This window comes from Corythoichthys intestinalis, chromosome 12 (assembly GCF_030265065.1).
Source record: "Corythoichthys intestinalis isolate RoL2023-P3 chromosome 12, ASM3026506v1, whole genome shotgun sequence".
Classification (NCBI taxonomy): Eukaryota; Metazoa; Chordata; class Actinopteri; order Syngnathiformes; family Syngnathidae; genus Corythoichthys; species Corythoichthys intestinalis.
Genome location: NC_080406.1, coordinates 43,451,293 through 43,463,642, shown reverse-complemented (window position 1 = coordinate 43,463,642; position 12,350 = coordinate 43,451,293). Strand labels below are relative to the sequence as shown.

At 38.6% G+C, this 12,350-nt stretch overlaps 1 protein-coding gene across 8 annotated transcripts in view; it reads right to left on the bottom strand.

The window, feature by feature from the left end:
* Nucleotides 1-12,350, bottom strand: part of LOC130926672 (glycine receptor subunit alpha-2) — a 63,560-nt gene that overhangs the window by 10,007 nt on the left and 41,203 nt on the right. For 4 of the 8 annotated variants that reach the window (XM_057851722.1, XM_057851721.1, XM_057851723.1 and 1 more), the window contains 2 exons: nt 6,851-7,000; nt 4,492-5,248 (listed from right to left, as the gene is read on the bottom strand). The exons of 2 other annotated variants lie outside the window; for them this stretch is intronic. In XM_057851722.1, coding sequence (XP_057707705.1) covers nt 4,967-5,248; nt 6,851-7,000 — 432 coding nt within the window. In that variant the 3' untranslated portion in view covers nt 4,492-4,966. Of the gene's footprint in view, nt 1-4,491; nt 5,249-6,610; nt 7,001-12,350 lie in introns of those variants that run through there. 2 more of the 8 variants (XM_057851727.1, XM_057851725.1) reach the window with 2 other exon arrangements.

Below are 12,350 nucleotides of genomic sequence, written 5' to 3'. Positions count from 1 at the left end.
TTACAACTTACAAGCTATGAATAACAATTAAAATTTTCACTATTTTTTGGTTAGTACCAGTCCATTTGAAAAACATTCACACTTACAGTATCGAGTTGCAAAGCTTGTTTAAAATCATATGCACAATCTGTTTTTATTAAATTGCCAGGAAGGTGGGCTCAAGTTCTCACTTCTTTTTGTTTGAGGGCACTAACTGCGCAACAATTGCCAATCCTCTGTTATTCTTTTATTTATCACAATAAAATTTAGCATGTATAGTGAATCTAAGGATTTATACGCATCGATCCTCGGAGCCCTATTTTCTAAAATTTGGTCTGAGGGCTTGTTATTGACATTAATTGCGCTCTTCTGCGATTGGCTGGCAACCAATTTAAGGTGTACTCAGCCTACTGCTCATAGTAACTGGGATAGGCTCCAGCACGCCCGCAACCCTCGTGAGGATAAGGAAAAAGGAAGACGAATGAATAATTGCAGACTTATTGTTTTCTGTCAATTTCTAATTTGTTTTCAACAAAAAAGTGCAATTTCTCAATATCACTATCTGTGCACCTGCAATTTATAGATGACATTAGTGCATTTTACAGTGTGTGATGTGTGTGTGCTCATCCACCAGGAAATATTAATAAGTGACTCACCACACAATACAAATGATTATTTGCCACCAAACCTCCCAGTCAAAACAGATTGGGCGTCTGCCGCTGTCAATGGAGGCCAAAAAGTTACATTACTGCATCTTTCATGTGTTAATTTGATGTTGGACCATGAATATAATTTTGCTTAACACATTGGCTGCCTTTGACGAATGTTCATTCACTTCTATTGGACGTCGACTAGTGACAAACCCATTTAGATTCACTGCGGACCATAGGTGGGTAGTAACGTGTTTACGCGTACTCTGTTACACTTACTTGAGTAACTTTTTGAGAAAAATGTATTTCTAGGAGCAGTTTTACCAAGCCATACTTTTTACTTTTACTACAGTAGATTTGAGAAGAAGAAAAAAAAGGCAACTTTTACTCCGCTACTTTGTACTACCCAAGAGTCGTTACATTTTTCATCTTTATTATACATATTAGATTTATTATTTTTTGCCAGGGATGCCAAGAGTAGCTCTACCAATTTCACCATTGCGATGTCGTAATAATAATCATTATTCCATTGCAGCAATTTGACGCAAGCTTGCCGTCCTGCCTGCCTGTTCAATCACGTGGTGTTTTTAAAGCACCGCAAAAAAGCACTGTAAAAGTATTTGACATAGAGCGCTGCCCTCAACTAGACTCAAAAGTGCTGATTTAAATCTCCGTCCCAGTTTTTATTTGGCACCGATTGACCACAGAAAACCGGAGATATGACCCTTTTAATTTCATAATATTAATTATGAAGGAACTATTCACTATTCAAAGTGGGAACTATTTTCTCCACTAGACGGCACTAATGCTCTTTGGACGAATAATGCTTCATTTCTGTGTTGTTTTTTTTCTCTCTCGTAAGAATTCAATGATTTTTTTCCCCCTTGTATTTCTTTTGCTTAATGTGGTCGTGTAATGGGTTATTGTACAGTATCGTTATATAAACCGTTCATATAGATAAGTTCGTGTTGAGAGAAAAAAAATACTATTATTTAAAAAAACAACAGTTACTCACAATGTTACTCATTACGTGAGTATTCTTTACACTGGATACTTTTTTACTTGTTCTTGAGTACAATTTTTGGATGACTACTTTTACTTGAGTAATATTATTTTGAAGTAACGCCACTCTAACTTGAGTAAAATTTTGCTTACTCTTCCCACTTCTGCTGCAGACGGATGACAACAGCTACATTATTGGACCACTTATCATTATGAATGGAACTGAAAGAGTTAAATATACCACCAGCGCTGTAAACAAAACTGAGAGAGTTTAATAATATACCAGCTCCGTAAACTATTTGCTCTTGCTCCTCGGCCTTCCTGATTGGGTGCAGTTGCCATGGCAACTCATTTCTCTTCTCAGTCTTCCTCACACTTCCATAAACGAGCGCAAGTTGTTTCCACCCTGAACGCAATTAGAAACTGCAACTAATTTTTCTTTCATGTGCTGCTGTATGACTTAATGACTCGTCCCTCTTTTACATAATTCAAACAATATTAATGAGCTGTTATGTAAGATTGGAATTGATGGAATTCCTACATGAGGATAAGTGTTATTGATTAGTGTACAATCTCTGTAATTTGGGCTGCCTGACTCATGTATGAATGCATGAACTAGTCTAGTTATAGGAAGTTAATCTGCATCTAAAAAACTGTACTCACCTGTCTCATTAGCTGTTATTATGCTGTATAATCATGGCTTTTGGCCAAGCACATAACATATTTATGAGCCTTTTACAGCAACTGAGTCGTGTGCTGTTTATGCAATCGTATGCTGGACTTTTCCAAGCATTTGCACAATGTGAAGGTTTATTATCATGCATTGGAGCAATCCCAGTGTCAGATAATATCCACACTACCCCAGGCCATGCAGCCATCCATGGCCAGTGTCATCACCTCGGTGAGATGAGACTTTTTATCTGACCTGTAATCGGGCCAAAGTAGCATTTGTATGTTATTTTCCCACATAGAATAGATCGAATATGACAGAAAAGCAATACAAAGGTTTCTTTTTTTAATCATAGATGCTGAACTGGTCTGAACTGAGGTGAAAGAAAATGAAGCAAATGTAGTGCAGTCATGTTTATTGATGTTCAGGCTGATAAATAAACGTTTTCAATAATAGTATTCAAAGAAATAGTTCTTAAGGTCCATTAGCAGTTCTATAGATGAACGTTAGGCAGTTTCAGTGTTGTCCTTCCACCCACTGGCGCAGCTATCTTGAGTACTGAACTGTATGCCTCCATCTAACATGTCAAAAGGTACACAGCCATTGCAGGATAGAGAAATACCTGAAAGGTTTTTCAATTAACACAAGCCTTTCTGCAGTTAAGAGTTCAATGTACTGATACTGCAAAAACAAGATATGTTGTATTGGATTATGATACAGTCAGAAAGTTCAGTGTCATTGAAACTGCAAAATAGTTTGTTCAGGGTTTCCTAAACTTTTCCAGTTCAAGATTCAAAGTAGAAACTTGGTTCCTCTCTGAGACCCAAACTTACAAAAATACGCTGTACATCATTGCCACAATGTTGACATTTACACATGAATCAAAAAAGGCAAGCATATAGGAGCAGCCTGTGAACAGAATTTTTAATGTCTTTCTAAACACATGGAATTCAATTTGGATGTTCGAAATTCATGTGTTCTTAGCTTGGCTCAGGGAAAATACAAAAATCTAACGATCACCAAAGAGTTCAAATTTAGGAAGGCTGTAAGATAGGTTCAGCAGTGCGGCACAGAGAGGGTGGAGCCGGATCCGACTTGGCAGTCTGTTGACTGATCAATAGGGAAAGAAATGCTGGATGCCCTCCATCCTTTCTTCTCGGTGTAATTTGTTGTGTTTCGCTTTAATTGTGTCGGTCGCCTCGATGCCAGCACAATTTATGTAGCCAAGAAACACTTTTTACCTGGCGAGACCCTTTTAATCAGAAGTTCCTTGAAATATTTGATATGCGTTTCAGTAAAAGATGGTTGGATTTGCTTGGCTCCAGTATTTTACAGCCGTGAAAAAAATAGGACACCCCATTAAATATTCAGTTCTTTAATAATAAATGTTCACATAGCAATGTCTAAACTTGTTTGTCGTTATCTCTGGAAAAGAAAATGATTTAATTGTAGGTAAACAAAAATAACATTGTTTTACTCATTAAACCAAATTTATCAACAAAAATGCTTATACAAGTTAGGACACCCCACCACATAATAGCTAGTGTTACCCCCTTTAGCTGAAATAACTTCAGTGAGACGCTTTTTGTAGCCATCTACCAGTCTTTGACATTAGTCTGAAGAAAGTTTGCCCCACTCCTCAACACAGAATACTTTCAACAGTGACTGACTGATGAAGTGAGTGAAAACGCCATGGTGAGATCAAAGGAGCTGTCTGAGGCCTTCAGAAAGAAGATTGTAGACGCTTATGAGTCTGGTAAGGGATTTCAAAAGAATATAAAATTTGCCAGTCCACTGTCCGAAAAATAGTCTGCAAGTGGAGGTCATTCAAAACAACTGCCAATATGCCCAGGTCTGGCCATCCAAGTAAATTCACCCCAAGAGAAGACCGCAAGATGCTAAAAGAAGTCTCCCCTAAATTGTCATCACGAGACCTACAGCAGGCTTTTGTAACTGTTGATGTGAAACTGCATGCCTCGACAATCAGAAACAAACTTCACAAGTTTAACCTTCATGGGAGGTGTGCATGGAGGAAACCTTTGATCTCCAAGACGAACATGAAAGCCAGACTGAAGTTAGCCAGAGTTGATGTAGACATAGTCGTAACTTTTTCCTCAGTTAGAATATGCATTTTTGTTGATAATCTGGTTTAATGGGTAAAACAATGTTATTTTTAGTTGTTTACCTGCGATTAAATAACTTTTCCAGAGATAAAGAAAAACAAGATCAGACATTGATATGTGAACATTTCCTAATAAAGAACTGAATATTTATTTGTTTGTCCTATTTTTTTCACATGACTGTACATGTGAAATTATATTATCTTCAAAGGAAGTGTCGTGATATTACAATATAAAATATCCCTTTGATAGAAGATTGTGACAATCTGGAGAAAACTGAGGTTCAAACTAAGCTACGGTACGATATAACAAACTTTATACTTTGTTTCCATAGTTGTAAACACCTCAAGGCAAAGATGGGATAGAAAAAGATTTGGTCCACCGTAACCGGAATGCTACTAAACCTTGAGTTCTCCCCTTCAGATTCCTAAATCAGTATTTGTCAGCATACAACATTTCTTCAAGATTCACGAAGACTCAACATTATCCCTGATAAAAACATCCCTTGGCATTGCCTATCTTTTCTCAGTTCGAGAAACAAGTCGTTACTTTTTCTCGATGTCCTCGTGCCTGATGATCTTGTAGGTGATCCAGTAAAAGACATTAAAGATGAGAAAGGCCAGAGGAAAGGCAGCGCGAGAAATCGTGTCTATCCTCTTGGCGCGGTCCACAAATTTCTTCTTCATGTTTTCCGAGTCTTTGGGGACTGGCGGCTGAGGGTTTTGGGCTAGAGCGGCGTTCTTAACAGCTGAGCTGTCCTTCGTTGGCAGACACTGGTTCATGTTATAGCCAGTAAAATTAAAGCGGCCGTCACGCATGTCTTCATCCTAAAAACACATGTGGACATGTCTGAGCTCAGATGGCATTGGAAGGATTTTTGCAATACATTGACAGAAATAGACATCAAATACATTTTAACTCGGGTAGCTGGTAATGAATAGAAAGGAGGCATGTGCCGGTATGGGATTTTGATGGTATGATACCTTAATCAAAACATCGCGGTATCACAGTTTTTGGGAGTTTTTCCTTGCCGACATGGAGGGTCCAAGGATGGGGGATGCCCAGGACTTGAACTTTATTTATTCATCTTTGTTTAATTCATTTGCTGTTTCTGACTGTGTATCATATTGCCTCTGCAAAGCCCTTTGAGACAACCTTGTTGTAATTTAGGGCTATACAAATAAAACTGAATTGAAAATTGAACCACGGTATTGTAATTATAGCTCTAAAATGTGTTATTTTAAAATGTATGGATTAAAAAAACAAAACTTTTTTTCCATTGAACAGATTTTTTTTTTCACAACATAACAGTTTTTACAAATTGGAACATCAGCATTAATATAATGTTAAATAAATAAAATAACAACATAATAAATAACAAACATTTTAAATAAAATTGAAATAAATATAGACTAAACCCACAGCCGCAGCTCAAGTTGCTCAACATTAGAACAAGAACAAAAAAATGGAACAAATTAAACATCATATGATCAAACTGGTTTTATGTTAAACACATACCACTACTACTATTAATATTAATTAGTTGAATATTAATGGAGAACGAGATCAAGAGACATTGTGTGTGTATGACTCGTATCATTTTTTACACGTTATGTATACACACACACACACCCTCTCTCAACACAGAAAGTCGCCAGATAGAAAAAAAACCACAGGCTGTATTATGAAAATGTTATTTTGAACAGATGTTTACAATGGTGGAAGACTTTACAAAAAGTAGGCTAATGGTAGCGAGGAAACTAGTTAGCCGTCTTGGCATGCTACCGAGCTACGTTATCTGCCTCATTAACAACCTTAATTTATAGTGTTTGTTTTAACCATCGCTAGCCACACTAAACAAGCTGGAGTGAACGCTCGTAGCTGGTGGGAAACGTTTATGACGGCGTTTACTTTCCTTAAATTTTGTGTAAAGTAATGGATGATGATCACGTAAATGTGAAATCACGTTGGAGGTCCTGCTGTCCTTCCTCCTCGAAGCTGCGGCTGTCTGTTTGTTTTCGGTAGCCGAAATACTCCCATACTAGCGACTTTTTTGAGGGGGGAAAAGCTCAGGTGTAGTTTGAACACCTTCAGCCATTGTCTCTATTCCACGGCACAGCTACAGACAAAGGACATAGCAACAACCGGAGGGAGAAGGGTGAGCGCAGCCGCTCCAAGCAACTGATTTCTTGCTGCATTTTTGGGACATAAAAAATAGCTAATACTGTACTACAGTATGACCGAAAATTTTAGTGGTTTTAAAACCGTAGCGTTTTCCATACCACGGTAAACCTTGGAACCGATAACCAGCACATGCCTAATCAAAACGGTGTTGAAATTTTTATATCACCGTCAACGGAAGTCAATGAGGATTCTGTTGGTCACATCGACAAACTTCATGAAAACAGCAAGCTTCAGAAAAGTCTTACCTTGTGATTCTTCCTTTGTCTTCGCCTCAAGCGGAGAAACTCCTTCTGTTGCCTGGAGACGAAATTAACCCCAGCGTATTCGAGTAATGCCGCAAATACAAAGAGCAGACACACCGCCATCCAGATATCAATGGCTTTCACATAGGAGACCTGCAAGCGGCAGGGAACACTTTTGTATTAGTTCTTCTCCAGTCAGCCGGCAGATCAATTGCGCTTTGATTGCGCATAAAAATAATCACCACATATGCTTTTGCTAAATAAATAATAACGAATGATAGTCCTTACATTTCCCTTCATACGCTAGATGCTGCTCAGAGCTAATAACCACCTCAGCTACAAACAATGCTCCGATATTGATACCATCTTGTCATCCTGGCAAGGAAGATGAAAGCTGTTTGTCAGCATGACCTCGCTTCTGACTGCCGATTAGCATGTGGAACACAGCAACTCAGCTTTATGAGGCCACTCGTGCGTGCAGACTGTTTTCACTAGTGGCGACTCTCAAAGGCCTCATTTTAAATATTTATCACCGCACGTGTCTTTCATGTTTGAGACCGTGATGTGTTTTATGGGCTGTCGCCGCTCATACAAACACAGACTAATCAGCAACAACTGAAGTATGCTCAATATGTGTGTTTACCGTCAGCTACATATGAATTAGTCACTGACGGAATACTTTCTTTTCAAAGTTTGAACACTTATCTTGAAAATGTGCATAGTGATGAGTGTCGAGAGGCGGTTGATAGAAAGTGCACAGGTAACTGCGAGTGCATGGGCGATTAAGGGGAATTTCTCATTAGCTTCCTTTTAAATTGCAATAAGTTGCATTTGGTTTGGAAACACTCAGTGCTGAATGTTCTTGTGCTCACCTCATGCTGGCTAAGCATGAAGATAACGGCAATGCTAGTCTAAAATCCTAATTTAGGCAAATCCACTTCACCAGGTGTGTGTTTAGTATTTCTGGATCATGCTGTGATCCACTATGCACATTGTATCTCACCATAAGTTTAAGATTACAAAAAAGTCCAATATTTTTATCATATAGACAAGTTCCTGAGGTACAGTGGTATGAAAAGGTATCTGAACCTTTTGGAATTTCTCACTTTTCTGCATAAAATCACCATCAAATGTGAGCTGATCTTTGTCAAGATCACACAGATGTAAAAACTGTCTCCTTTAACTGAAACCACCCAAACATTTATGGGTTGTCATATTTTAATGAGGATAGCATGCAGACAGAAGGATGAAAAATAAGTAAGTGAACCCTCTGCCTATGGAGACTTAAAGAGCAATTGAAACCAATTTTTACCAAACAATTTAAGTCAGGTGTGTGCCCAATCACTAATGAGTGGTTTAAAGCTGCCCTGCCCACTATAAAACACACACCTAGTATGAATTGTCTTGATGAGAAGAATTGTCTGATGTGCACCATGGCTCGGTCAAAAGAGCTGTCTGAAGACTTGCGATCAAGGATTGATGATTTGTACTGTATAAAGCTAGGAAATGATACAAAACCATCCCTAAAAGTCTGGATGTTCATCAATAGACAGTAAGAGAAGTTGTCTACAAATGGAGAGAGTTTGGCCCTGTTGCTCCTCTCCCAAGGAGTGGCTATCCACCAAAGATGACGCCAAGAATTCAGCGCAGAAGATTCATAGAGGTAAAAAAAAGAACACTAGAGTGTCTGCTAAAGACTTAAAGAAATCACTGGCATAGTCCAATATCTCTGTGCGCACAACTATACTGTATGTAAAACTATGGCCAAGAATGGTGTTCATGGGAGGACTCCACGGTTGAAGCAACTGCTGTCTAAAAAAAAAAAAAAAAAAAAAGATTGTTGCTCGTATAATGTTCGCAAAAAGGCACTCGGACACTCCACAGAGGTTTTGGCAAAATATTTTTTGGACTGATGTAACCAAAGTTGAATTGTTTGAGAGTAACACATAAGGTAATAAGTGGAAGAAAAATGGAACAGCTCACCAACATCTACACCTCATCCCCACCGTGAGGCATGGTGGAGAGAGCATTATGATTTGGGGCTGTTTTGCTGCCTCAGGGCCTGGGCAATTTGCAATCATTAATGGAAGAATGAACTCAAAAGTGTATCAGGATGTTTCACAGGAAAACCCGAGTCCGTCTGTCAGACAGTTATAAAGAGGATGGATGCTGCAACAAGACAATGATCCAAAACACAAGTAAATCAACTTCAGAATGGGTTCAGAAGAACAAATTAAATGTTCTGGAGTGGCAAAGTCAAAGTCCAGAGTTGAACCCCATTGAGATGATGTGGCATGACCTAAAGACAGCAACACATGCAAGACATCCCAGGAATCTGATTGAACTACAGCAATTTTGTAGAGAAGAATGGGCCAAGATTAGTCCTGATCGATGTGCCAGACTGATCTGCAGCTATAGGAAGCGTCTGGTTGAAGTTACTGCTGCCAAAGGTGGGGCCACAAAATATTAAATGTGATGGTTCACTTACCTCATGTTTCGGACTATAAGTCGCAGTTTTTTTTTCATACTTTGGCTGGGGGTGCAATTTATACTCTGGAGCGACTTATGTGTGAAACTATTAACACATTGTTATATCATTTCATATGTTATTTTGGTGTTTTGGAGTGACACTGATGGTTTCGTAAACTTGTTAGCATGTTCCTTATGCTATAGTTATTTGAACAACTCTTCATAGCTATGTTACATTAACATACCGGCCACGTTCGCATTTCGTTGTTCATGCATCGTGTAACATTATCACACTCTACACTTATTCAGCATGTTATTCTCTATTGTATTTTTATTTTAAATTGCCTTTCAGGATGACATATCTGTTCTATGTGTTGTATTTTATCAAGTAAATTTCCCCCAAAAATGCGACTTCTACTCTGTTGCGACTTATATATGTTTTTTTTCCTCTTCGTTGGGCATTTTATGGCTGCTGCGACTTATACTCAGGTGCGATTTATAGTCTGAAAAATACGGTACTTATTTTTCCCCCTTCTGTCATTGTTTGCATACTCTCCGTATTAAAATATGGAAACCTATAAATGTTTGGGTAGTTTTAGTTGAAGCAGTTTTTTAATCTGTGTGATTTTGACAAAGATCAGTTCACATTTGATAGTGATTTTATGCAGAAATGTGAGGAATTCCAAAAGGTTCAGATACTTTTTCATGCCACTGTATGTACATGTGTGATGAGCTCATAGTACCATAACTATAACCAGATGAAAAATACCTTGGAGTATTTCCTTGTAACAACAAAATCCGTTCTAGCCCTTCTACATTCGGCAACAGTAATATTATTTGTAATTTCGCTTGATTTTGGTCACTGAAGTGGCCGGCGTATCAATCACCTCATGTTAACACAAGAGATTGTTAGAATTTTGTCCATGAACGATCAACGGAGTGATAAGAACAAACATACAATATGAAAATGGGAATTTAAATTTCCTTCAGGATGTCTTAATGCTTCTGGTCCAAGATCCAATGTGGTATCACGTGGCGCACGCACACACATGCGCGTATTTGACTCTTGGTGGACTCTTTAGGTGTAAATCACTCCCTTAACTTCTCTCTTGTCCTTGTCTGCTGCTGGTTTTGATTTAAGGCGTATGGCAATGTAGATCCACACTGGCAAAACATTCCACTTCCAACCACATATATAAGCACTTCCAGGAGTTCACACACAGCACAGAAAGTCCCAGAGCCTCATCTACGTTGTGCTGAATCCTTTTTAACTTTGTCTACACACTGCTTACGTCAACCACACTTCATGTTACTCTGTCTAAATCGAAAGTCCGTAGCAGAAACTGTCAAAAATGGCGCAGCCCAAATTTTTGCTCAGGAAACTTGTCTATATTTCTTTTACTTTTATTGGTTCGGGTGTAATATAAGGTGTCTACAGAGATTCCCAGTTTCCCTGTTGATGATAATCCACAAAAGTTGAATTGGAGACACCTGGACTTCTTATAGTTGCTGAAAACATTTCATCCTCATTTTAAGTTGGAGTCAGTGAAAGTGGAGCGTAAGCCCTCTGAGAACTTGCAACATCCTGGAGAAGATCCCAATTAGATCTCGGCAAAGCAGTTTTCCCCCACTGGTTAACACTGACATCATGTTTTGGAAGCTCAACTGAGAGAAATCACACAAAGTGGGGGATGGTGTTAAACTGTTCACATTTTTCACTCTTCACACCTGCACACTTTGCCTGAATAAAGATAAATCTAATTTTCATTTTTCCGAGAAAAAAAGACTTTTACCTATGTTATAATAGTCGAGTGCAGAAGCACAATTTATGTAGTCTGTACCCATGTGCTTCAACATAAAACACGACAAATGTATTTTTGTACAATGGACAGACCATACTATTTATGTTTAGGAATTTAATAGACATAGACATGATATTCCCATTTCACTGCACAGTTCTACCTATCCTAATCCATATAGACAAGTTTCCTGAGCAAAATTAAACCAGAGGAATCCAGGGAATCTCCAAAAATGGATTCAGCACGACGTAGATGAGGCTCTGGGACTTTCTGTGCTTTGCGTGAATTCCTCAAAGTGCCTATATATACCGTATGGTTGCAAGCGGAATTTTTTTTTATCAGCGACCAGCTAGTAGCTACAAAGCGCCAGTGTAGATTTACCTTGCCATACGCCTTAAATTGAAAACCAGCAGCTGACGATAAGTTAAGGATGTGCTTTAAACCTAAAGGCTCCACCTAAAAGATTGTATGCTTGTTCTTATCACTCTGTGGATCGTTCGTGGACAAAAGTCTAACAATCTGTCCAGCCTGTGTTAACATGAGGTGTAGATTGATATGCCGGCCACTTGAGTGACCAAAATGAGGCGAAATTACAAACAATGTTACAGTTGACGAATGCAGAAGGGCTGACATGGATTTTGTTGTTACAAGGAAATATTACAAGGTATTTTCATCTGTTTAGATTATAGTCATGGTATTATGAGCTCATCACACACACATATACAGCATATATACGTATAAATAAATAAATATATATATATACACACACAGTGGGGCAAATTAGTATTTAGGCAACCACTAATAGTGCAAGTTCTCCCACTTGAAAATATTAGAGAGGTTGGAAGAATGTGTTATTGTCGAAAACAAAACAAAACTTTTTGGTAGAAACACCGGTTCTCGTGTTTGGAGGAAAAAGAATACTGAATTGCACCATACCCACTGTGACGCATGGGGGTGGCAACATCATGCTTTGGGGCTGTTTTCCTGCAAAGGGACCAGGACGACTGATCTGTGTAAAGGAAAGAATGAATGGGCCCATGTATCAAAACATTTTGAGTGAAAATCTCCTTCCATCAGCAAGGGCATTGAAGATGAGACGTGGCTGGGTCTTTCATTTTGACAATGATCCCAAACACACAGCAAGGGCAACAAAGGAGTGGCTTCGTAAGAAGCATTTTAAGGTCCTGGAGTGGCCTAGCCAGTCTCCAGATCTCAACCCCATAGAAAATCTGTGG